Source organism: Poeciliopsis prolifica, unplaced genomic scaffold (genome assembly GCF_027474105.1).
Source record: "Poeciliopsis prolifica strain line A6 unplaced genomic scaffold, Auburn_PproV2 SCAFFOLD021, whole genome shotgun sequence".
NCBI lineage: Eukaryota > Metazoa > Chordata > Actinopteri > Cyprinodontiformes > Poeciliidae > Poeciliopsis > Poeciliopsis prolifica.
Window position 1 is genome coordinate 1,642,137 of NW_026562396.1, and position 27,837 is coordinate 1,669,973.

The window sequence follows — 27,837 nt, forward strand, 5'->3', positions numbered from 1 at the left end:
CCAGGAATCCCACTGAGGCTCAACATTTCTCCCTATCTTTTTTTAAAAATAAACTTCTCACCAAGATAGCAACGGAGCAGCTTGACTTCAACAAGAAGCCAAGAAAAACCTCCCCAAGTATACAGTATGTTATGTTTGTTTTCTTTGGTGGATTCTTTGTGATTGAGCTATTCCCAACTTCAGAGCGACCAGCAATTTCACCCACCTCTCAGCCAAAGAGACGGAGAGTAACTAATGTGACCCCCAGCACCTTATCAGCTGAGCTCTTATACTTTGGAGTCCAAAAGGTCACAGCATCTCCTCCCTGACTGGGGATCTCAGTTGACTTTTATAAAGAGCCACCTCTGGTATTGCGAAAGCTTGTGGGCTAATCAGCCAGGACTGGTTGGAGGGAAGATAAAAACAAAAACAAACAAAAAAAAAAAACTAGTCTTTGTTTCAACTAATCCTTAAAACAAAACTCAAACATGGAGTTTGTTTCCCCACTGCTCTGTGTGCACCCTGAACCCACCATTAGTTGCAACCCATCCGCCTAGTCTGCCTCCCTTCCTCCTCCCAGACCCATTACTATTCCTACAACATAATTCAATGCAGGTAAAACCTAGAGCACAGGCTTGATATGTCAGTGTAATAACGGCTTCATATTCCATCCCCCCCCCACACCTCCTTCATCTCTGCAGCCACTGTGCTCTGCTCAAATCAATAACCCCGCAGACTTTCCGTCTGATGGAAACTACGCGTTTTCAGCGACGAACTGTGAGAAATATCGCTAAGGACAAATTATTTTTGCACGTCTGGACTTGGCTCCAGAATTTCTGGCTGTGGAGCGGGAGAGGCGGGGGGCGTGGGGGGCACGAGTTGTTAGCCTGCGCAGGAGGATTTCTCCCATCCTGAGAAAAGAGAGAGAGAGAGAGAGAGAGAGAGAGAGAGAGAGAGAGAGAGAGATGCAAGAATTGATACAGAGCCACGGTGAGGGATGCATTGGCCGAAAGTGAGGCGGAAAGTCCGGATTTTTCCCCCCTCAAGTCTTCCACTTTATAACATATTTTGAAATAATAATAATAAAATAAACGAATTAGTAAAGTGACTTTTCATAGCTTTTGTTGACGTCAACTCTAGGGTGTTTTTCTTAGGTTTAAATGACTCTGTCTTTATAACTTACTGCAACTCAAGAAGCAATTTTTGCGCTTATTTTTTTGGGGGGGGGTTTGGGGGGTTTAGGGGGCGCGGAGGTCGTTCAAATCATCGGTCTGTCTGCCTGTCTGTCTGTCTGTCTGCATCCTGTCAGGGGAATCCGGGATGCCCGACAGAAGAAGAAGAATAAGAATAAGAAGAAGACAAGTCCCGTGGATTCAGCCGTGACTTCCCCGAGTCTGGAGATTGGAGATATATTTTCACCCCGCTCTTTATGAAACCCCCATCAACTTTTCATTCCGTGGATCCGTTCGGGAGGTCGCGCGACGGCGTGGTTCAAAGCACGCTCGTGTCTGACTCAACGATGCGCTCCGCTGGGAAATACTGCGTGTTTCTCCTCCTGCTTGAAAGTGTCCTGACGGACCCGGGAGCCTCGAACCAAGGTGAGCGGCGCCGCGCAACCACAGCGCAACAACAGCGCACCCAGAGCCAGGCTGTAAACCAGATGTGGCCATTTAAAGTCATTAAAGACTTTTCAACTGTGCCCAGACGCGTCACAATAGAAGTAGACGACAGTTTGTTGATCAAGCTGGATCACGAATCGGGACTCTGTCATGCAACAGAAGCGTGGAGTGCCGCAGAAATACAAATATCTGCACCCTGGTGGGACACGTGCTTTATTATTAAATGCAATGCTTGTCTAATTTTAGTGTTCCTCAGTTTTATTTTATGTTTTATCTTTTGGTAGTATTTCCAGGGAATTAACAATCAAACAAACAAACAAGCAAACAAACAAAAAAAGCAATTACAGTCTCAGCTCACCTAATAGAACAGGATAATGTAAAAACAAAAACTGATAGATTATCAGAAGAATCAAATCAGACGTTCTCGTTCACCTCCACAGTCTGAGAGCAGTAAACATCCCCACTGCAATAGGGGCCACTGAATGCTACAGTGGATGCAAGCCTCTGGCAAACTCTGTCAGCTGGTGCTGTGGAGGTGCATCTGTCTTCCTGATGAGTTCATACGGAGTATAAAAATATCAGAGGTTTCTCCCTGTCTGAAGAGGATTGCTCATACATGGAGACACACCATGTGACTCTTTTTTATTTATTTATTTTTTTTTACTTCATTATGTTTGCCTACTTTTGACAAAATTCACTTGCGCAATCTCTCACTCGCCTCCCCTGCTGTCTCGTGGATAAAGCTTTTGCAGCTGCATATGCATGAGAAACACAGGACATGATAATGTTATCTCTCCTCAGCCGCAGCGTCACACGGGCAAAAAAAAAAAAAAAAAAAGTTGCCCTAATGTAATCTGTTCTCCACATCTTCCACTTTGCACGTTTGCGAGGGTGAGTTCAACATTCCTCCTTTGAATACTTAATGTTTAGGACACACATTTTCCAAGATGACATGAGCCTTCTCACTACAGCCAAATGTCAAAGTCTCTTTCACTCGTTTTTTTTTTTTTTTCTTGTGAGTGTGTGTGTGTTTTCCCACTAGGACGCCTGTCTGCTGGTGACAGGTTGGAAGAGGAGTGGGTACACTCAGGGGAAACTGAAAAAAAAAAAAAAGAAAAACGTGAGATGTTTAAAATGAAATGAGAAAGAGTCAATACATGCCACTTAGGTTTGTAGTGAATGTGATTTCCTCCTCATGATTTGAGGAGTTGAGGGAGCAGAATCATTTGATTTTCTATATAACCGGTTATTTATAAGTGGTTTGAATTTTTGAGGTCAGGAACACTTTAGGTGGTTTTACCGTTTTTAAATAAATGTTGAACCAGAAAATGTCTTCATAATAATTGTGGCATACTTCAAGGTCAAGATGGGATATTTGAAAACACACAAATTTCTGGAGTTTATGTTATTATGTCAAACCAGTATAAATAGGTCGCACATGCCTTTGGTTCTGCACGTTTGAAATATTGGGTTTAAAAGCATGATCTAACACAGCATATTCTGGCCAAAAAGTTTGTGTGTTCATTAATCAAGCCTCCGTAATGCTGAAGCACAAAAAAGCAGTTTTTTTTTTTGTTATGCAACAGATCCATTAAGCATTTACGTACTGGTCTGCTCAAGTCACCTACCTGGTCTAAGGGCTTATCGCTGTGTTTTTACATTGTACTGCAAATGGACTCTTAAAAAGCATTTTGTCAGAGGAAATGGTTCTGAGTGTCTTTGTGTTTAAACGACGTTGTTTAAAAGCCCAAGGTTCTGGCCTTAAACATTGGTAGACCTCATCGTTATTCATAAATGTTGACCTAAAGTTCATTTCCTCTCTACAGCACTCCATGCATTTTGGTGTAAGATTAAAAAAAGGCTGCACAGCCACAACACAAGTTTTTGCATTTTTATTTTGATGATAACAAACAACCTGCAGCGTATTTCCGCTGAGACGCTCAACCTTTCATGTGCTAAACCCTTTCAATCATTCTCTTACATTTGTAGAACAATGCTGCAGTCATCTCTAATTAATTTTTATATGATAATAATTAGCATCTTCTGTTTCTAAAGATTAGCATTTCATTCATGGATTTCCCCTATTTCTGATCGTTTGGTTTTATGATGCAGAAAATAGGCATCCGCGATGACTCTGAAAGGCTCCTGAGGGACCCAGTGTCTTGAAATTCACACCTTTTAAACTTTTTCACATTTCATCAGAGCACTTCACTTTATTTTATTGAGATTGCATGTAAAAGACCAGCAAAGAACTGTAAATAGTGTGGTCTACGACTGGTCCACTCTTGAGTTAATCCTTTGTAGAGTCACCTTTTCCTCATAGGTTTACTTCTTTTGGGGTCTGTCTTCACCAGGTTAAGCATTTTAACAAACACAAATCTTTGTCTTTTACAGTTTCAGTCAAACTGGATGAAGAGTTAATTTAGGTGTCGACCTTGACTGTCTTATTTTGTCACATAGTTATTGGCGTGATCTAAAGCCTTCAATCGTTGCCCTGACTTTATGTTAAAGGTTCATATTTTACTGTCTTTCATAAACTTAAACACTCTAATATATTTTATCTTCTAAGATTACATCACAGACCAACTTTCCTCTTCCTTCTGCAAGTGATGACATGATGCTGCCACTACCATGTTTCAATGAATGACTGGAGTTCAAGTTGACGCTTAGTGTTTCTTTACCCCCATTGCATTTGTTGTGAATCTGCTCCAGGCCAACTATTAGTCAAGCAGTTCACCCAAACCGACAGGTTGGACATTAATTAAAGACATCAAGAGACCAGTGGTAACTGGTTGAGCTGCACAGAGCTAAAAGCTCAGGTGAGAGAATCTGATTGCAGGACAACTATTTGTCTGTCGGTTTGGGTGGACTATCATGCATAAGAAGGTTTACAAATATATCATATTCTTTCCATTTTCAAGACCCAGCAATGATCAGTGAGGTAATCAAAGATTTGTATGTTGTTTAAACATCTAAACCTGCTTTAAACTGAAATTGTTTAAGTTACAGCTTGATTTCTGACCTTTGTGTGCTTGGTGTGCTCTTTAGTCTTGATGATGCCATATGTTCACAATAGAGTAATTATACTCCATTGTAATCCAACAATAGAGTATAATTAAGTTAGACAGAGGTGGACTATATTTATCAGTTTAAAGCATTTGGTTGTACTGGAGTTTATTAAGGAGTTTCAGAGTAAAATAGCTGAATACTCACCTACTCCACAATTTCCACATTTTTATTTTTTATTTCACTTCAAAATTGAGGTTTATATAAATTACAATGAAACAAGTTAGAAATCGCTGTTAAAACATGCCAAAATGTCACATGTAGGAATGTGATTACTTCTGCAAGTCGCTGTACACAGCTTAACTGACTAAAAGATGTTGCCTGACCACTTAAAGATGTTTTTGCATAAGTCAAAAACTCTTCAGGTCCTTAAGTCGTCTCTTAATAGTGTGACCCACTTCCCATGTGAACTTTTCCTTCAGGCTCAGCCTGTGACTGAGTGTCCGGCCGCTACGCTTCAGTTAGTTCTAACACCTGAAAAATAAAACCTTCAATGTGTATAAAGTCTCACCTTACAGCTTGTGGGTAGAGGTGTGACATTGTGAACACTGCAGATATGTTCTTCATTGCTGATTTGGGTGGAAATGTTTTCTTTTCATAAGCGTTGTGTTAATCAGTCAGAAAATAAAATGATAAGGGGATTTTGAAATGAACAGGTTATCATTTTAATGTATCTTCCAGGCACACATTGCACATTTAATAGCCGTAATGTACCTCAGTTATTTTGTTTAAAACAAGGTGGATATTTTTAAAACATTACCTTTGTATTGACTTGTGACTTTTTAGGTTCACCTTGCTGTTTTTGCTTTTTTGCTCTTTCAGTTGGTGTCTAAAGTTTGCCCTTAAAAACCGTGCTGAAGCTTAGAAAGTAAAGAGTATTTCCTAAAGTTATAAGAAAAAAACAAAATCTGGTTATATATCTGGAGACTGCTGAGGTTAAAAGATGCACTCCAAACTCATTAACATATGCTTTTTGATTGACTACTTCCAGCAGAGTCCCATTGCTGCAGAACAGCAAACAAAACACAGATCAAATTATTTTAACCTGTTTTACTTTAAAAAGTTGTGCTTAAAAATATAAAATGCATGACAGGCTGTGGTTGCCTGTTGTTTTTTTAATTGTGTAAAACAATGTGTTAAATGGATTTCTATAATTTATCACTTCCTGTCTAAAAGCTTATTCTTTTAATCTCATGAAGCTAAGCTCATTTTAAATGCACATGTAATATTTCACAATTTAATCACTTACGAGTCTTATACTTATCTAAATAAATATACGACTTTACTAACTAATCGTATTTTTTTTGTTGATCATATCCTAAATTATGTTGACACTTAATTGAATATAGCATCAATCAAATACAAATATATAAAATAATCAATTAAACTTGGGAGTCTCTTTATATGAATGCTTAAATACATTCATAGGACTGTTTCTACTGTTTGACTTTATGATTTGATAACAGTAACAGACACTTGGGTGATCATTTACAGGCAGGTAGATGTGGCCATTGACAAACGACCACCAAAATTAAATATCCAGTGAATCAGAAAATATTTTTTACTATGAGGATTTAATCTTCAGGCTCACGCTGGACATCCCATAGTATGTAAAAGTAAAAGAGTTTTGGGGCAAACCAATTTTTCCAAAACACTCAGTAAACCTCTGAAGAGAGAGTAAGAGAAACTTATTCTTCAAGATAAAACACTCAGAAAAAACTAATGTGACTTAGCCTCTTGCTGCATTGTGTGGGCACTTGAAAAAGTCTCTTATATGAGCCACTTCAGTCTTCATTGTTTCTTGGCTCCATAGATATTTTCTGTATTAAATAATTTTCTGACTGCATTGCCGTGCAAGTATATTGGCATATATTTGAATAGGAAAAGGATGCACAAAGAGAATAAGTGGAAAATGTTACTGCTGCCAAACATGTCATGGGACATTGCTCCTGATTATGAAAGATTGTTCTAATTTGGTCAAGAAATCAATATGATTGTGTCTTGCTGTCTGTCTCGCCCTCCCCTGTCTCTCTTTTTGTCCTCCTTTCAACATAGGGAAGGAAATCTTATTATTATTCACTCCTTAATTACCAGCAGGGAATTCAGGCTAAGTGAAGTCTCTGTAAATACTAAAGTGGTTAATTTAGTCTCTCACTGCGTTTATCTTCTCTGGTTATCTAGGCGGTTCTTAAAACAGCCCGGCCCCCATTAAAGAATCTGGGTTTGCCAAAGTGCTGTGGTGCACCGGAGCGACAGGTCATCTGAAGATGTGACTCTTTGGTCTATAATGTCGACCACTGAAGTGGGACATACTTTATTGATAGAGATTGTAATTAACTGGCTGTGGGGAGACAAAGGAAATTGCACATTCATCTCATCAAATTGGCTCAGGGGGCTTATAGCATGGGCCCTATAATGGTTCTCCTCATGCCTGAGCCGTGACCAGGGTGCAGACAGCTACAGGCGTTATGTTTGTATGTACGCCATGCCATTTTGGATTCAGGAGAACAGACGGTCGTTAGCATGCTCGTGCGAAAACACCAGCAGGCATTAATACTGAGATCAGACTCTGCTGTTTGTGCCTTTTTGAAATGATCAGCGTGTCAGATTAGCTTTGAGAGGCATGAATTATTGGCATGGCTGTACGGTGGTTAATGATGCCACCCCAGAGCACCAACTGATGTTCGTGTTTGTGATCACAGCGTCATGAATAAAAGCAAGATACAAGGTAAGCCTGTAGCTGTGGGGCTTTAATATGCACTCACAGCAGGTAAAGGCGCACCCACAGGTGTGATTTAATGGATTAATTTTCCCAACTGGCGGGTAATACTGTTACACAGATTTGTTAGATGCTAAACAAAACCAATCTCCTTTTTTTATTATCACAGCACACTACACCTAATTGTCCTGGTATAGGTTATCAATGAAATCAATAAAAAAAAAAGTCAGATATCATTATTAAGCTTGTTTTTTTATCTTCAAGAGCAAAATTTTGTCATCATTTGTTGTTTTTCTCTTATCAAAATCATTAGTGTAATTAGATTATGTTGCAGGAACCCGCTACTTTTAGTTCATTCTCTAGTTTCACACATTGTTCTGCCTCTTCCATCTCATTAAACGATCTATAGTCAAACTTTGACATGAGTAGCATTTATTTATAAATGTTTCAATCTAATCTGTTTAATAGTCTTCGCCTAGGATCTTCATAATGGCTTAAAATAATATATTAATTTATAATTTAGCATCTGTGAAGTGTTTAATTGATATCTTTTTCTTTGCTCTGTTGTAAAAGAGGTAGATTCTTGAGGTCTTTGCATTTCTTCTATCTGTTAGAATGAAGTCACAACTTGGTGTTTACATTGTAATTAGAAAGAGGTTCTGCATGTGTTTTAAAGATTCATTTAAAGGTGAAGATCTGGCAGGTTTATAGAAGGTTTGGATATTTGACAAAAACTACAGTTGGTTAAAACTATGTATTCTTTGTAAAACATTTAAAGCTTTACAGCAGGGAGTTAGCGTCTTTACTTCAGGCTACCTCTGTTTCCTAGAAAGAGATGTTTGTTTGATTAGAATGTGATTGTAAATTTGTTAATCCATCTCTTAATGCAGTGACACTTTAACTAGTCTCAAACTCTCAGCGGCACTACCTGGTAAAAAAACATCACATAGAAAGACTTTATCTTTAAAGACAAAACTACTCTGCATCTGTTATTTCTTTGTTGATTATGCCAAATCCTGACAGAAATTGTGACTCGTTCACATGTGTTCATGTCTTTTGTTAGTATTTAATGTAGCAAAAAGAGCAAAATGCTTTTTCCCACCTTACGAAATAAAAAAAAAAATTGGACTACATGTGCTTTACTTGTTACAACTGACAGCTGTTAAATATTGCTCTGTGACAGAACTAAACTCCTGTTCACTGTGTGAAAGCTGCCACTCGTCAACACACTGGAGCTCCCTTCACTAGTGTTTAAACGCACAGCTCTTCCTGCTGAGGTGAAGACTGGCTTAATACAAGCGTATAATCCCAGAATGCCAGCCTGAGCAGATTTCACACATAAACTAATCACGTCTCTTCACTACCAGAAAAGGCTGTAAAAGTGTTGTGTTTATTTGTATATTATTTGCTATTGCTTCCATTTTTCACAGTGGAAACCTCTGTATTTTCTTAATATTGTCTCTCTAGTGCTTCCGTCTTTCCCCATTATTTCTGTATTGTTTGTTTTTGATAAAATGTTGCAAAAAAATAAATAAAATGCTTGACCTTTGAAAAGGAAAGTACTAATTTTCTAAGCTTCAGCCAGAAAGAGGATAGATCTGTGTTAGTCGTCCTGCACTTCCTTGAAAGCTGTTATTTCATAGGTGGTTGAATCTGTTAAGAGCTTTGCAGCTTATGTAAGCTTCTCATTGACAGCTTGATAACTACTGTGTGCTCTCTTCCTCTTTTGTCACCTCCATTTCTCCTCTTAAATTCACTGTACAACCTCTCCTGCACTTACTCCATTCTCCTTTACTTTGCTCACTGTCATTTGTCCTTCTTCTGCTCCACCAACACATCCCCTCCGTTTCGCATTGTGTTTCTCCCCTCACCTCTTTTCTATCTACAGTGGTTTTACTGGACACCACAACTGTACTGGGAGAACTGGATTGGAAGACGTTTCCAGTTAATGGGGTGAGTGAATTTACCTCCTAGAGTTTTTTTCATGTTTTTTCTTTGGATTGAAGAAGAAAAAAATCTTTAAAAATATAAAGATAAACACTGAACATGCCAACATTTATTTAATTTCTGTCTAGTGAAGCTTGATTCAAACCAGATGTTCAGATGTTCTTATCTCTAAACTTAGTTGTTGTTGCTGTTATACATCAGAGAAAATGTATATCACATTATTACTGACACATTGTAGTGGAGCCATTCCTCCTCTAAACATGATCCGTACACTGAGATCGAAAAAGCTAAATTCTGGTCTCATCTGACCCAGACTATAATTCTCTTGTATTTTACAGGCTTGTCCAAAGGTTTTGTCACAAATGTTCATTGAAGTTTACCATAAACTTCGACATGCTTTTTCTTCAGCAGTGGAGTCTTGTGGAGTGAGTGGGTACTGAGACATCTGCGGCTGAGTGCATTACTTTTTGTGGAAAAATTCACCTAGTCATGGCGATCCTCGCTGAAATTAAAACGTAAGAAATAAATCTGTAACAGATTCCATCTTGAGATGGATCATCATGAGATGCTTCTTGTGTGATATCTTGATGACCCTTAATTAATATACATCACACATTCTAAATGCTGTCCTCTAAATCCTGACACAATTGAGCTTTTCCTTGCTTTATGCCAATTTGAAGTTTGTTTTCTTTGCTATCCACTTTGTTCTACATAATGTATGAATTTCTTCTTCTTGACAGATGCACCATGAATCAGTGTGTCACCTACTTTATGGTAAAACAACAACAAAAACTATCTCTATGCCCTCTAACACTGGTGCTAAAGGGTGACTTTAAAGCTGTTCTTTTAAAATGGAAACACAGCTTATCTTTGTTAAATAGACCATATACCATCCCGCTGTTTGATATCTGGGCCCTGACCTTTTCAGCATAAGTGAACACGAAGCACAGGACAGCAGGGAGTGAAGAGTAACAACATTAATTTCCCCCGAGGGAAAGGCAGAGTCAGAATCTGGGATGGATGTGGGGCTTTTGAATGTCTTTGTGAACCGCGAACAGAGAGCAGCAGCCGCACACGAGCTTTCAGTTCAGGTGTGTCGCAGATTCCATGTTATAAATGCAGCGGTGTTGTGTTATTTCTTGCCTGACTTGAAGAAGTCCCAAGTGAGGTGTCCGCAGATATTAAGTGCTTTATTAAAATTGGTGTGCTCCTTTTCTTCTTCTTGTGCCTTAGTTGGGACATTGCTCTGCCTTGGGCTTTGGGGTTTTCATGCCTCCCCACCGAGCCGTTAATATTTTTAGTCGGAGTATAAGAACAGGTGATGGCTTGTGTGTGTGTACTTCTATAAACTTCGGTGTTCACCTGAATGGCCACAATGTGCTGAGCGCAGCACAAAAAGCCAGCCTGTCATCCTCTCTTTTGAAGTTGATGCTACTGTCCACGGAGTTGGTGTGCTTTGTGAAGTTTTCTGCTTCTTGGGTTTTGATTTTTACCCGGCTGTCATCTTGTGTCTGCACCAGTAGCTGGTTGTTGTTTCCTTAGAGAACTGCACGTTGTTTTCACTTCCCCTAAAGTAGAGGGTGGTGGCCTAAAAAAATGTTGGTCAAAGCATATTTTGTATTTGTGTAAACAGAATGTGCTCGAAAATATATTAGGAAGAGAAACAAAAGTAAGCAGATGTCATAAAAATCTTAATTATAGCCAGGTGCTTGATGTTGAGCATGCTAATTAGTCAGGTGAATGCAGTTTTATTTAAAACTCATTTAAACAAAGCTTGATTTTCCAAAAGATATAAGTGCACACAATATTTTTGCCCAATGATCAAGAAATCTTACAGCACTAATAGGGGTGTAATTTTACATGCCTTTATTCCAAAAATATTCTTCCTGTGTTTGTTTACCAAACAAATAGAGTCTGGTTTTATATGTAAAAACATTCAAAATGTTTATGTGTGGAACTAAAGGCACAGCCCCACATTCTGTAGTGCAACTTTAAAAAGTGACACCAAACCAGAACAGAGAGACGACTTCCAGCTATCACTAAACTCCGCTAGTAGAGAATGTTATAGTTTCTCATGCAATTCAAAAATGTGGAAAGTCAAGACACAGAGCGCCTCCCTGTGCATATTTTTCAACAGCAATAATATATTTTGACTCACTCTGCACTTTTTGTCTCGAACCAACATCCAGCTAAATGTAAACTTCACTAGTAAATCAGCTAATGTCCAAATTTAGCTGCCTGCAGTATTCACACAGTCCATAACGCTGCACAGCATTAGAGGCGGCAACACATAGGTCCCTTTGTCCAGAAAAGAATTCCCAACACTGAAGTATTACTTTAAAAGCAGAGAACATACCTAACTGGTTACTGTGCACAATTTTAAAGATGCACATGTATTTTTTTCCAAACATGTGGATATACGTTCTCGAGGTGAAGCGTAGACTCTTTTCGTAGCTGTGTAACCTCATCGCATTGTGGTGCCATGACACACATTTTAAGTGAGGGACGAGAGTATTTAGCAGAGTGATTAAATGGCCTGTGTAAGTCAAACACTTAGTTAGGATCATAAAAGGAATATTTACAAAAACGTGGAAGAACCTAGCATAAAACACAGCATGTTTGTTGATTTGATCAAATTGCCAACTTTGCCTGAATTCACACCACATAATTTATTCCACTGTCATAAAAAATGCTGTTTTCCCCTTGTACAGGAAATGACTTAAACATGTACAAAGCTCTACATTTGTACCTTTTCCTTGTACATTGTAGGCTGCATGACGATGAGGTGGAGTTCATCATCTTACCTCGTGAAAATATTTTTTTTTGCCAGTCCTTTTGATTGATGGCTGCTAACAATCGTATTATTTCCTCACTGAAAGGATTACAATAAAAGTTTTTACAAGACAATTGTGCACAATTGTCCAATTGTGTAGCTGAGTGCACAGCAACCTATTATGACATCTGCAGTTAATTAAAGTTAATAAAATCAGTATTAGGCCCCCAACAACCTTTACAGGAGTGAATGCACATATAGGTTGTTTTGACTTCCCTCGTGATGGACTGGGCCACTTTCTGAAGATTTACATCAAATGCAAAGGGTCAATAACTACAATCATTGACAGATTTGCCTCAAGGAGTGTCCACGACATGTTAACTTTATTCTATGTTGATCTGTTTCTGTGTGGTGAGGCTCTTTAGAGACAGACTTGATAAAATAAAAATCCAGTTTTAGTTTGAGATGATAGACAATTTGGAATCATGTTTGTGACTTTACAAACTTTCCCCCCCCAAAAAAAAACAACAACAAAAAAAAAACACTTTTTGTTGAAGTGGCTGATAACAAACTAAGTTGAATTTGTTATGTGGTCATTTTTGTAGCACTAAAACAATTAAATGCCTCCTCAAAACACCTGAAATACAGAAGCATTAAACGTGTGCACGTGAAAACATTTTCTATATTTACCTATTCACAGCAGTTTTTTCTGATTGGGGTGGTGATAATCTAATCTAGATGGAAAAGATGCTGAGTAGACACTGGACAGACTACAAGACCTCTACGGGGCGACGTGCTGACGTATGGGACATCACTCACAAACATACTCTGTATTTGAACAGAGCATCTCTTTACTACAAGGAAACAGAAAATAAAACCAGTAAAAATCCAACATAAATGACTAAGAGAACACAAAAAATGTCTGAAATCGTGTGAGATTAAACGAAGCGCTTCTTTCTAGCCAATAACTCTCTTTGTTATCAACTATCCATCCATCCATCCAACTATAAAAATAAAAAGCAATTTTAAGTATAAGTAAAAATGTTAAATCAGGCTTAAAAAGCAAAGAAAACATTTCCCATGAACACTCTCACTTGTATGTCTGCTTTTATAGAAGCAATGACAATGTTAATATGTTGTACAAGCACTACTGAAAGAGCTAGTAAAATATCCAGAGATTAAACTAATTTGATTGTATCATATTATAATAAGCCTAAAGGGAAAGAGAGAAAAAAAAGGAAGTTAATTCTTACAAATATTTCACCTGGAACTGAGAAACCATAGCAACAGCAGCGAATTATTATTATTTTAATTTTTTTTGACAATCTGTGTAGTTGAACATAAAGTAATGTATGTGTGAGAGAGTTTGGGGGTAAATGTTGGTACTTTAAATCTTTTATTAAAAGTTTAATAAATCAATAAAGCAAGACCAATAAACACCAACATGTTTTGTAGATCTTTTAAAAGTGAAACACCTCGATGGACGAATCTGCTTGTTTCTCTGTAAACAGACTTTATTGCAGTGGGGACCAACAAGAGGATTAAGTGATTGAAGAAAAGCACAGCACGATGCCACCCAGATTCATATCAAATCAATAATTCATCAAAACTACAGAGATTTAATGATATTTCCATAACAACTACTCTCTTTTTTCCCTTTAGTCTGACGAAGACAAATTGCTTTATTTTAATCAAACCCTCAAACGGGATGAGAGCCCCCACCTTTGTTGCTCAAGCAACGCAGCATGTCCGCATTATTGGTTGGATGGTGAGTGTGTGTGTGTGGGGTGTGTGTGGGGGTGTGTGTGTGTGTGTGTGTGTGTGTGTGTGTGCCACAATTTTTCTCAACATTCAAATGTCTGAATAGGAAATATTTAAACCCAGACAGGAATGTCACAAAAAATGTTAGTTTTCCATTTTCTTTTTTCCCCTTATTGTTGATGTTGTCTTTGATGATGTTGCGTTAAAGAGCAATGACTGCAGGTTAAGATATTCCACAATACCGTTAATCCGAGAATGGGTGATGATGACTGTCAACATGTTTTAGCTTAACAGTACAAAACATTTTAGCATTCTGCTGCAGTGATGTGCAGATAGATCTGCACTGGTAGATAAGGAGTTTGTGGTATTTATACAGGAAAACACACAAAAAAAATATGAATCCAAACACACCTTAAGGACTTATTTCTTGCTAGATACATTGTTTGCTCAGGGTTTTTAAATTCTGGCATCTGTGATTGACAACAGTCAAACAAAAACGTCTGATCATCTGTGACTATAAACGCAACTTTATTGACAGCCGAGACTTAAATCCCAACTGTGAACCTAGAGTCATTGTTGCATAGTGTCGTAAGCAGTGTCCTTAGGAATCTGAGACAAAGTTGCATTTGAACTTTAATAACTTTAGACAGAATAAATTCTGAGGCTGTCAAAGGCACCCATCAGGAACTGAGAATATAGACCTTATACTGCTGGGAAACATGATAAAAGAAAAAAATATATATTGTAGAAATGTCTGAATATCACAATGATGTGGTTTTGCACATCAAGAAGTCAAGGAGAGATTCTGAAGGAAAGTTATTCAGGAGGTGATAGAAGGCAAGATGTGTATGTTACCTAAGATGTTAAGTGCCCTTTCCGGAGTCCTGGTTATAACGTTAGGATTTATAGTATACACACAACGTACTGTTTGTCCTGTCCTGTTTGATTCTTGTCTGGTTGGTTTAGTTATTGTCTTTTTTTCTGCCAGTCCATGTTAATATTAAAATTGACAAAACAGAACCAAATAAGTGCTATACATGAACAAATCTAGGTTTCATAAGTTCAATAAGCAAGACTGAAATATAAGCTTTTCAAAAACATCACTTATGGTCACGACATAACGCAATCTGTAATTCTTTGTATGGATATGACAGCTAGGCAAATAGCCAAGTGTTTGAAAAAAACCCGATAAGATGCGTTCTCAAGGACTTTTGTCTCAAGGTTGTACATCTTATACAGAAATTGAAAAACTAAAAAAAACCTTGAACAATGCAAAGTTATGATGGAAACTGAGCTACATCACCAAACAGTTTTTCCTATTTTCAACTTTTTGAACCCTTAAGTTTTTTCTAAAATTCTCTGACACTTATGTGCTTTGACTAACTGTTGCATTATTTTCCACCCTTCTTTGAAAAATGAATGCAAACAATAAAATTAATTGCTGTGCTGCAAGCATGAATAAATCTAATTTGGTCTTGAGAGCATTTCAAATTAATAACAACAAGACAACACAAGAATGGGTACAGAAAGCATCCTTACAGTAGTTTTGTTTTTAGTTTCATGTCTTGTGATGAACTCAAATGAAACAATCACCAGTTAAGTTTCGGTGTTTCGTCACATTACCAATGTAAAGTAACCTGTAGGAATGAAAGTCTTAAAATATTGTATTGAACCTTCATATTCCAACATTATTATGAGCCTCTGCACATTAATTTGTTCTCCTGTTGCTCCTAAAATTCGTGTTACTGTCTGCTGAGCTTGTTACTATTAGTCAAAGCGATTAGTAAGCGCAGATCTCATTGCTTCTTAGAGTCTGAGCTGTAGCTCATCTTTCATACTCATCGCATTTGTTTTATCTGCTCTGAACCGTGTTTCATCCCCAGGGGTACATTTTCAAAGGCTGGGGCAAATGCAGTGACAAATCACCATTTTTGCTTGTTTGTATGCATCATGGAACTCTAATTATTTAATGCTGATCATATGCAAAACAATTCTTTTTAGATCCTCAGTTTTCTTTTCAAGTTCTCCAAAGGAGGACACTGAAATGAGAGAATAGGCTCGTCTTACATAAAACATGGGAGCTGTGCAATGAGGCACGATTCGGTTTTATTATTTGTATGTGAAATCTAATTCATTAACTCAGTAAATGCATCCTGGTATTGTAAAAAACAAAAACAATGCCATTCAATATGAAATATGAAAGTAGATAAAGTGAAGCTGAAATAATGAAAAATCGATCACTGGAAGGATTGGTGCAAATCGTTACAGACTGATAAAATGTCAGGCTTCAATCAGTCATCATCAAATAGTTTTTTGTTATATTAGCTTCATTCTTGCTTGTGAGCAAATTAAAAGCTAAAGTAACACTACTAATGTCACACCAACACTTTCAACGCCCGTAATCTAATCATCTGTCTAACACTTTCAATTATTTGTAATCAGGACAAATCACCCAGTTCTGACCCGAGTTTCATGCAGTTCCTTTTTGGCTACTGTCACTCCACTTCCCAAAGAAACTTGTTAAAAAAGTTTGGTATTTTTGATCTTCTGGTGACAGTGGTAATACAGAAAATGACAAAGAATGCTCCAGTTAGTTAACATAAACTGTTTCTCTATGTTTTGTATCTTGTACATTTTAATTATTTCCTAAAACTCATTAAGGCCTTTTGTATTTTAAAGTTCCAATATAAAATATGACAGTTTTGGATTTTGAATTTCTGAAATACGGGTGTTACTGTCACTTGGTCTCAATTGAAAATGGACATGATTAATAATGTAATAGGTTCATGAGGCTTTTTGACATTGTACATCATATTGATCAGTCAGTATTGAAGAATATATTGCACCGACAGTAAACTCATGACAGCATTGGGAATATGAGTTTATTACAAGGGAAGTGGATTGTTCCACTGTTAAAAAGTTTTTGGAGCACAATTTTAAACTATAGTTTGACGAATGAGGACACAAAGAGATATTTTGGACTAAATGGAGAGAGAATTATTTTTTGTGTGTGTGTGTGTAAACCTGGAGTAAAAATAGCATATGTTTTTCATTAACTTTTGTTTAAGACGCTGCTGAAAATAAATGTAACCATAACAGATCAATTTGTCTCCATATTTTGCATTGTAGTGTTCCACATTTGTTCCTAAGAACATGTATGTTTTTTTGAAAATTTAAACAAACCATTTCACAGAGCAAAATGACAAAACTGCAAAAGTGTGAAATGGTGAACTGGCATAAAGACCAGATTCCTTCCAAAACCCGTTGGCATCAGATTGTTTAGTGAGGGGGAAAGAGTTGAGTTAAACACATTTAATGCATTTTTAATGGTTTGAATTAATGAATTGTATATAAAGGGTATATTCATGCAGAAAATATTGTGAAGCCTGAACACTCTGCAAAACCAAACATACTCTTATTTTTTAAGTTAACACCACAAAGAACTGCACATAATTACAGTCTAACAAGTTTACTAGACATTATTAAGAGACAGGAACAGCATTGTTAGATGACCAGAGGACCAAGTGAAAGAGAAAATGAGTATGATTGATTAATCATTTGGCCTGGGGGTGTCACATAAAGATAATTTACATATCTTAATTAATATAAGATTAATTGCTTTTGGCGCACTCCAGTCAAGGTTAAAGTGTTATTCAATAATTCATAATTGAGAACACTCTACTTCAGTTGTTTAATTTCCTGTTTGATTCTCAGAGTCTCCAAGCTCAGCTTCAAATATTATCTTTAATTTAATAATAAGGAGTTTAAGTTGCATACAAAAAGATTTCTAGCTTGAAATTTAAACATAATTCCTCTTAAAATGTGTTTAAAATTTAATTCCAGAAACTCAAAGTGTTTGTGATGTTTAATATCGCCTTTCTCTCTCCGCAAATAGAAACAAAAACATCTTCATACAGCTGCGCATTATTGCTCAAAGTCTCGGGTACAAAAAGCTAATTTTCCCGAGCAATAATGTTCTGTACAAATGGCACAATATCAGCTGCCGCATTACTAGTGGATGAGTCTTGCCAATGTTTCAGGGCTTTTTGCGCTCTGATTGTTACACTGTTAAAGAGGAGAAAACAAATGAGTGGGAATGCTTGATGTGTAATTGAAGACTGTAGCAAAACTGATTCATGCTCTCTTTAGTGTCATGATTTTCTTTGTGTATATATATGTATATATATATATATAAAGCTATGTTGAAAGTTTGAGAAGACTCGCTTGTTGATTAGCTATTTATATTTATTTGTTTTGTCTGATGCTTGTCTGCAGTGGGATGCCATCACAGAAATGGATGAACAGAACAGACCCATTCACACCTTTCAGGTTTGCCATGTGATGGAGCCAAACCAGAACAACTGGTTGCGATCCGGGTGGATCCAGCGACAAGCTGCTCAGCGGGTCCGGACCACATTGCTACACTCGACATTTTCTTGTGAAATCCATTTGGAATCAAGTTATGCAAGTGCAGGGTTTTGCTTGTCACAGCTTAGACTGAGGACATGTCTTAATCCCTGGAAGGAATTTACTTTTTGACATCTCGTACAAGAAAAATGATGGGCAAATTTTAGAATAAGAAAAAACGTTGCTCTTGACAGAGTGCTGCATCAAAATAAGGAGGTGCAGGATATTATTTTAGACTTTTGAGTGCTTCCTAATTGTAAAATTAAATAATTGTCTCCCGAGATGTTTGCGCACAGTTAATTATTGCACAGTTTATGCCAACATTGTAAATGCAGCCAATTAAATAGTAGAATTACAGAAGCCAAATCTGTTCCTGAGCCAAAGCAAACATGTTTACCCAAACTAAAATGATGAAAAAGATGCTCACAATTTACTTTTATTTTCTGTTTCTGCTATGTTTCTACTCAGGTATATGTAGAGCTACGTTTCACACTAAGAGACTGTAACTCCATTCCCTGGGTGTCTGGCACGTGTAAGGAAACCTTCAACCTCTTTTATCTGCAGACGGATGAACCGCTTCCTGGGGAAACGCGGTTTCGCCCGACTGACTATGCCAAGGTTAGCTGATCAGTGATGTTATATTTCTCAGGTCCACTGCTGTCATATCTGAAAACTAAGCACAAAGTATTTGTTGTTGGGTTTAAGGTGGACACTATTGCAGCAGATGAAAGCTTCACACAGACAGATCTTGGAGATCGTGTACTTCGTCTCAATACAGAGGTCAGGGAAGTGGGACCCGTGACAAAGAAGGGCTTCTACTTAGCATTTCAAGACGTAGGGGCTTGTATTGCCCTTGTCTCTGTCAAGGTCTGTTGAACTGGACTGTGTGACATTTATTTGCATAACTGACTCTCATCAAATTTTCCGATGATTGTCAAATCCCTCTCATAAATTCAATTTGTGCTGTTTTGCTGAAGGTGTTCTACAAACGCTGCCCATCGACTTTGAGAAACCTAGCAGCATTTCCTGACACCGTGCCACACATGGACTCATCTTCTCTCGTGGAAGTGAGAGGGACTTGTGTGGAGAACGCAGAGGAAAGGGACACGCCCAAACTGTACTGTGGCGCTGACGGAGACTGGCTTGTCCCATTGGGTCGCTGCATCTGTAGCATTGGCCACGAGGAGATGGACGACCACTGCCGAGGTGAGGAGTTGCATTTTGTGCTCTCGTGAATGCGTTTGTGATCATTTTAGAGCGGCTCACTTTTTAAACAGTATGCAAAACTGCAAATAGAAGGAAACTAATGAGAAAGGAAAGCCTTACGTCACACTATCAGGTCTCCAGAGCCCTTTTGGAAATTGGGAGAAGTGGGAGCTCATAGTCTCCCCTCTCATCTGAGATGAGGCACCCTTCCTTGTGTGTTCCTTTCAATCCAAATTCCTGTTCATTTCATTTCCCATCATCTTCCCTTCTTTCTTGTCCACTTTGTTTACTCTTCATTTTCATTTCCCCCCTTTTTTCCAACACATACACCATTACTTTAGCAGGAATCAGTTAGAATTCAATGTACACACAGACGTCCACATGTAAAAACCGGTGATAAACACCACAACGTTTCAGCAAATGGCTTTTTAGGGAGCTTGTTCTCTAATGAGTACTCTCAGCATCACCTGAAAGTAGCGCATTGTGAACTGAACACATTAATGAAAAGTTAAAGAAACCATTTGCTTGTTCCAGATAGTCTTTTGGCCTGGTTTCTCATTTCGACTGTGCAGCCAGACTGGGAGCTAGCTGGCTAATTGCCTTCATTTGTTAGTTTCACAGATAATTTAGCTTGCACCTAGTCTTTTCTAAAACTCCCCCAACCCCCTCTTTCATCCCTGCCTGACTCTTGTAATTAAGGCAGTAGCTAAATTGAGCCACACTGCGTGATTACAATTACAGTGCCCTCCCTGTTTCTTACTGCATTTCTGCAGACTTACAGCAGTCTCGGTTGGCTGGGGTGAAATTCATGTTGTACCCCTGTGGAGATGTAGTTGCTCAGGGTCTTGCAGCTCAAACACTCATTAGTAGCTGATATGTAGGACAGTCTGTAATATCTTCTTTATTTGCTCATCGGGTGTAATTTTTCTTCTTATCTTTGTCTCTTTTATCTGCTTTTTATTTATCTTTTCACTCACTTTCACACTCAATCATACCAAGTTAAACAATGCTGAAGTCTGTCAGGAGAGATTACCAATGAGACGGCGGCTTAGAAGCAGCCGTCTCATGAAGCCTCCTGTATACGTCCCAAATCTATGCTCTCCTTGTTCACACTCTTTTGCTGACAGTGGTGGCTTCTCCTGATAGTTCAGTAGTTGCAGCACCCTAGGCTGTCTTGGCAGCTATATGCCAGTAAATTGTGCAGTTGTGACCCACTTAGCACTGGGAAAACAATGTGACAGATACCTCAGGCAATTGCTAAAGTGTTGTCAGTATTCACTGCAAAGCTGACTTATGTTTATAGTGATAAACTGTACTTTCCAAAAATTATTTACTTTTTTGCCCCAGATGAATGAAACAGTAAAATAAATAGTTTTCATTAAAACCAAAGTTGGTTGACTTAAGTCTAATAAATGAAACTGCTGGTGTCATTCCAACAGCTTTCAGATGTTTCCTTTCTCCTACGTACTTGTATTAAATGGCTGAAGCGCCTCACTAGCATGTAGTTAAGCTCTACAGACCTCTGCTAATGAGCCAATATTGGAGCCAGATGTGATGAAGCAGAGAGACATCTTGATGATCCTTTCCCACGGCCTCTGCTCTACCTGGCTCCATTCTACCCGGCCTGCTTAGCGAGCGTTTTGCTTTTACGGTCCCTGCTCCTGCTGGAGATGAGTATGTACTTTACTGTCACGTAAACTTACTGCTGTTCACTGATTGGCCATGAGGCATGGTTAGATGTAGAAGCAAAGAGAGCAGAAACTCCTTTGAGCTCTTGATTTGAAAATGTTCCAAGAGTTTCTGGTTCAAAACAAGGCAGCTGCCTCTCAAAATGTGATGAAGCATGAAAAAGACGTATCACTTTTGAAAAATAAAAATGTGTATTTGTTCACATCTTAATAAAAACGTGTAAGCATTATTTATGCCAATCACAAGAATCAGTGACTTACGATTTGTCTTTGATTGTGAGTCCCTGCCATCACCGTGTCACCTTGTTTATCTCCTCCACAGATTCAGCACAAAATTCAAAACATGCCAATGAGAAGAAACATGTTAGTTAAATACACTAAAAGATTAAAAAGATAAGATATAAGCCTCAGAAGCTTTTCAACACCTGAGTAAAGGACTATGATAGAGCAGTGTTCATTTTGCTGAAAAACCTCAGAAATATGCACATGCTCAAAGGAAACACATTTTTTCTAAAGAATCTTAGTTCTCATATTTCTTCTGCCATTGCTCCAGGGTCACAATCAGAGTTTCTTTTACTGAATTCTTTGTCTTTTCTCTGAACAATATTCATTAAAATATTCAATAACCAATATATATATATATATATATATATATATATATATATATATATATATAATATATATATATATATATATATATATATATATATACAAATTTCCCTTCTCACCCACCGCGGGTGGTTCTTATCCTCTGAGCTCGGGTCCTCTACCAGAGGCCTGGGAGCTTGAGGGTCCTGCGCAGTATCTTGGCTGTGCCAAGGACTGTACATTTCTGGACTGAGATGTCTGATGTTTTTCCTGGGATCTGTTGTAGCCACTGCTCCAGTTTGGGGGTTACTGCCCCGAGGGCCCCGATGACCACAGGCACCACTGTGGTCTTCACCTTCCAGGCCCTCTCCAGTTCTTCCCTGAGGCCCTGGTATTCTCCAGTTTCTCGTGCTCCTTTTTCCTGATGTTGCAATCACTTGGTATTGCTACATCAACCACAACGGCTTTCCTCTGATGTTTATCCACTGCGACAATGTCTGGTTGGTTCGCCATTACCATTTTGTCTGTCTGGATCTGGAAGTCCCACAGGATCTTAGCTCTGGCATTCTCCACCACCTTTGGGGGTGTTTCCCACTTTGATCTCGGGGTTTCCAGTCCATATTCTGCACAGATGTTTCTGTACACTATGCCTGCCACTTGATTATGTCGCTCCATGTACGCTTTCCCTGCCAGTATCTTGCACCCTGCTGTGATGTGCTGGACTGTCTCAGGGGCCTCCTTGCACAACCTACACCTTGGGTCTTGTCTGGTGTGGTAGATCTGGGCCTCTATTGCTCTGGTGTTTAGGGCCTGTTCCTGGGCGGCCAGGATGAGGGCCTCTGTGCTGTCCTTGAGTCCAGCTTTTTCCAGCCATTGGTAGGATTTACTGATATCAGCCACTTGGGTTATTTGCTGGTGGTAGATCCCATGTAGGGGCTTGTCCTCCCATGATGGTATCTCTGGCACCTCAACCTCCGTTCCCTGTTGTCTGAGACATTCACTGAGCACATTGTCTGTTGAGGCTTTGTCCCTGATGTATTTATGGATCTTAGTTGTTTCGTCCTGGACAGTGGTTCTCACACTCACTAGTCCTCTGCCTCCGTCCTTGCGGCTCGTGTACAGTCTCAGGGTGCTGGATTTGGGATGGAACCCTCCATGCATGGTTAGTAGCTTTCTAGTCTTAATATCTGTGGCTTTTATCTCCTCCTTTGGCCAGCTAATTATTCCAGCAGGGTATCTGATTACTGGCAGGGCATAGCTGTTTATCGCACTGATTTTGTTCTTGCCATTGAGCTGGCTTCTCAGGACTTGCCTTATTCGTTGGAGGTATTTAGCTGTGGCTAGAGGAGGTGACTGATGTTGGCCCCATTTTTGAGTCGGTATCCGTAGCCAGTCTTGTTGATAATTTGGCTGAGGGGGTTCAGGCCTATGCAGAACAGTAGCGGGGACAGAGCATCTCCTTGGTATATGCCACATTTGATGGACACTTGTGCAAGTGGTTTGCAGTTGGCTTCAAGGGTGGTTTTCCACAGCTTCATCGAGTTTGCAATGAAGGCTCTCAGAATCCTGTTGATGTTATACATCTCTAGGCATTCAATGATCCAAGTATGCGGCATTGAGTCATAGGCTTTCTTGTAATCAATCCAAGCCATGCACTGGTATTTACACCGATACCCTTCTGTGCCGTGCTCATGTGTTTATCCATGTGTTTGCTTATCTTGGCCGCTATGATGCCTGACATGAGCTTCCAGGTTGTGGAGAGGCAGGTTATTGGTCGGTAGTTGGGTGGGACTGGACCCTTTGATGGGTCCTTCTGGATTAGGATTGTCCGCCCTTCAGTTAACCATTCAGTCGCTCATGGAGAGCAGTGAGTTTCTTTAGCCAGTAGGCATGGATCATGTCAAGCCCTGGTGCTGTCCAGTTTTTCATACCTGAGACTCTTTCTTGAACATCTGTCACAGTGATGGTTACCGGGGCTTGCTCAGGGAGGTTGCTGTGGTCCTCTCGTAGAGAGATCAGCCACTGTGCATTGCTGTTGTGGGACGCCTCCCTTTCCCATATGCCTTTCCAGTATTGTTCAGTCTCCAGCCTTGGTGGGTCTGCCTTGTTATTAGTTAATCCTTCTGGATTCATTCTCCCTTGTGTATCTCTTTAGGTGGCTGGCCAAGCCTCTAACCGTCTTTTCCATGGTGGGTATTGGGTCTCATGGTTGCTCTTATAGCCAAGTATCTCAAGGATCACTGATGCTGAGTTGTAGATCAGCTCATTGGTTTCTGTTATGGTGTTGGTAGGGATCGTTCTCAATGCTCCATTCACATTCTCAATGAGACTTTCTGATGGTACTTCACTCAGCCGTTGATTCTCTTATATATATATATATATATATATATATATATATATATATATATATATATATATATATATATATATATATATATATATATATATATATATAAACATCCTCCAACTCACTGTAATTAGCCAAAAGGACCGGCGTATAGTAACAACACAGCATGGCCCTATGATAAATTATTTACTGCCTTAACGGTTTATGTCCAATCTTTTTTTTTTTTTTTTTTTGATGAATAATTTCTACATTCCTGTCAGGGCTTATGCCGTTATAAAGACATGCACTTCAACAGTAGTTGCAGGAAGTTTAGGCGTGAACTTTCGGTGACTTCTGCTTTCTCCTCGTTTTCATTTTGGAACACTGCTTCAAAGGGTGCTGTGATCAAAGCTGTCTGAGAGGCAGCATGGGGAAAAAAGCAAAAGAGGGAGAGAGGGAGCGAGAGGATGAGAGTCAGAGAGAGAATAGGGAAAACCCCAACGCTCCAAAATATAAGCAGAACTCGGCACTAACATGTCCATCTTTCCCTCCCAGCTGCCTAAACAAAGGCGTTGGGGCTTATCAAACCCGGCTTTCCACCCCAACAGCATTCTACCAGACTGTTCTGACATCTCAATCATGCACTTTATTATTCTGTTGCTTTCCTTCAGTGTCAGTCACAAGAGGATTACTCAGAGATAGGCTGGTTATATCATGACCTAGATAAGGCAACATCATAGAGCTGACTCTATTTGTTCCACATCCTTTCGTCACAGCACCACATACAAAAGAATGCAGCGAAATGCGGGGGGAACCTAATAGAGATGTCTATTCAAATTCCATTTGAATCACCGCAGATACTCTGCGAAAAATCAAAAACCCACCAGTCGCATACGAGACCAGACCAAGCAGAGAAATTCTGATGTTTTGGGACTGAATGTAGCAGTTCTGAGGTTCTGTATCTTGATTTTAATTGTAATTCATACATGTGCCTGGTAGTTGTCCTGTTAATGTTCATTTAATGATGGGAAAGTATTTGAATTGAGGGTGACGCAATAAAATGTGTATATTTTGGCCTAAAATTGAATATGTTGAAAGCCTACAATGCTGCCTTCTGATCTTAAATTTAAGGTAAAATGGAATAGGAAATGAGGGAATCGATAATGTCTTGGTTGTGTTGGAGCTGCTGTGCCACTCTTAGGTCCATTAAGGATTGTTTACTCGGGCCTGTAACTCAGCACAGGCAGGCAGCCTAGAACATATCTCATTCTGTGTGAACTTCCCATCTGCATATCAAAGCTGAGAGACCAGGCAGGGTAATCACACTCTCTGGCACCATCTGTTTCTGACAACGTAAAGCCAGCAGACAGCTTATAACCTTGGACGGTAAACTCAAAATTACCTACAATGCATTCTTGATAAATACACAACTGATGGTCTTTGATGGACCACTTCTTTGCAGGGTGACCTGCTGAAACTTATGTTTTGGTAGAAAAACTCAAGCTGAAGTTGAAAGATGAGCTTGATGACTGTGTAATCCCTCTTACTTTTACAGTATTTATGTGGATCCCTCATTGAAAAGGAAATAATTTGTGGAAAAAAATAAAGTTTTCTTTGCATCCTGGAATGTGTTTTAAAATTGAGCACCAGAGGAAATTAGTTGTTGATTTCATCATGTGCAGTAAAAAAAAAAAGCAAAAAATAAAATATAAAAAGTTTGAAATCAGCAGATTTGGAGCATATGAGATTCCACAAGCTTTAGTATAAATTCAAACCTAATTTACCAACATTTATTGATACAAGATGTGGACATAGAGCATAGTTTATATGGCTTTTACTTCATCTAGACTTCCATTTGCATCAGAATTACAAACAGTCAGAATGAACACCAACATCTGGGGACGTGTCTGAGTGTTTCGTGGAATGTTTCCCAGTGTTTTGTTAACATTTGTTGATGAGAAATTAATTCAGTTCAGACACCTTCTTGGCAACATTGTCTGGCAGGGTTTCAATCATCTTTGCTGAACGACAAGTTCTATGAAAACATGAATATGGCTAGGCTAGCAAGAAAGCTCTCAACAAGATACGTGATTTTTAAAATCATCTGTGGTGTGAGAAAAATAGTCCTCTTTGTTTTTTCAGCCCATTTAATCAGCAGTGGTTTCTTTCGTTTCATGCCAATATTTATTAGATGCATAAGGAAGTGCGTTTCTTGTCAGCTGTATTAAAAGTAATCTTAAATCTTGTATGTCTTTTGGCTAAAAGTTCAGCTAAAAATGCTGATTTCTTACAGTTTCTCTCATACATCTTGTTAATTTATATACACAATTCATTATACAGTGCACTGAATACAGATATGTTAATAAAAATGAGTCTGTCACAGTGGTCCAGACATTCTGCCTCTTCAGTCAGGTACCTTGATGCTTCCTTTGTGACAGAGGAGACTGAATCTGTGCATTACTTTTTTCTGAGTGAGGAGAATAGTTTGCACAACCTGAGTTTTCCAGCCCATTCCTCTAAGGAGTACCTTAGTCTGATTCATGTTTCAGAGAAATATAGCTTATTTTGATCAATGTTAGTTTGTATTATTGTGCTACCTTGAGGAGGAAAGGTTTGTGATTTTATAATGGTTTGTTAAGAAGTTATTGATTCTGGAGGTAAGAAAGGTAACTGAGCCCAAAGAATGATACCTTACTTGAACTCTATTAAACTATTTTTGTAGTTTCTTTTCAATTTTTAGTTAAATAACTGACATATGCAAGTCTCAATAGAAAGATGAAAGAAGTATTTAAGAACAATTTCCGTTCGTTGTATATGTGTTCTCAAAGTCCTGCAATAAACAAGCTACTAATGGTGCTTGACTGTGAAAACTGTTTCTTCCTTCTTTATGCTGAAGTGTTGGTCTGATTCCAGACTTTTCGTTTTTTTCATTTATCAAGAGGTGGTGCTCATCTGCTTGCTATGCGGTGCTTTGTTTTTTCTGTTTTTTGTTTTTTTCACAGAGATGGTTAGTGCTTAGATCAGCTGAAGGCACACTGTGTGGACTGTCCCCCAAGGGAACAAGGATAAATTTCTGTTCCTGTGACCCCGTACATGAAGCAGCTGTAGAAAATAAATCAATGGATGTTTTTAAACCATAAATTTGATCTTCTGGATGAATGTTATGTTAGGTTTATGCCCAAAAATATCAAATCTACAGTTATTCAAAGTTTTAGTACTAATTACTCAGGGTGGATTTTACTGTAATTACCATAAGAATAGCCACCTGCTTTATATCAGGGGAGGGGGGACAGCTAGAGATATTTTAGTGCAGTTTGTTAACTTATGGAAGGTAAAATGGGATTGGCTAAATCCAAGCCTCCCATATAAAGCTTGTTACTATGTAACTTAGTTGAGTTCCAACTTTTTGATCTGGTTTTACTAAATTGCACTATGAGATTTAAACCTAAGGCACATGTTTTCTGTCATTTTCCACAATTTGACATTGCAAAATGCAACACATTTAAGGTCCCATATTACTCTGCTATTACATTCAGAGTTCTCTGTTGTTTATTCAACCAGCTACAAAAAGGTTTACTGCACAGACCTTACTTGCCGTCCTGGAATTCAGAAAGACAAGGAAAGTGTAGATTTACACAAATTATAAATCTTTTTGGGATAATTTCTAAATCATTGTTCAAAAGGTTCTACATGTCTAAAGACTAAGCCTTCTCCGCTCTGAAATAAATTAGGACGTCAAGGAACAACTTTGGAAGAGT

The 27,837-nt window shown here is 38.6% G+C and overlaps 1 protein-coding gene across 1 annotated transcript in view; it reads left to right on the forward strand.

Moving 5' to 3' along the window:
• Positions 1–975: 975 nt before the first annotated feature.
• LOC129369489 (ephrin type-A receptor 6-like) overlaps positions 976–27,837 on the forward strand; it is a 51,639-nt gene continuing 24,777 nt past the window's right edge. The window contains exons 1-6 of the mRNA XM_055044931.1: positions 976–1,577; positions 9,272–9,336; positions 18,140–18,268; positions 18,740–18,889; positions 18,977–19,138; positions 19,249–19,477. Of these exons, the coding sequence (XP_054900906.1) occupies positions 1,409–1,577; positions 9,272–9,336; positions 18,140–18,268; positions 18,740–18,889; positions 18,977–19,138; positions 19,249–19,477 (904 nt within the window). The 5' untranslated portion in view covers positions 976–1,408. The remainder of the gene's footprint in view (positions 1,578–9,271; positions 9,337–18,139; positions 18,269–18,739; positions 18,890–18,976; positions 19,139–19,248; positions 19,478–27,837) is intronic.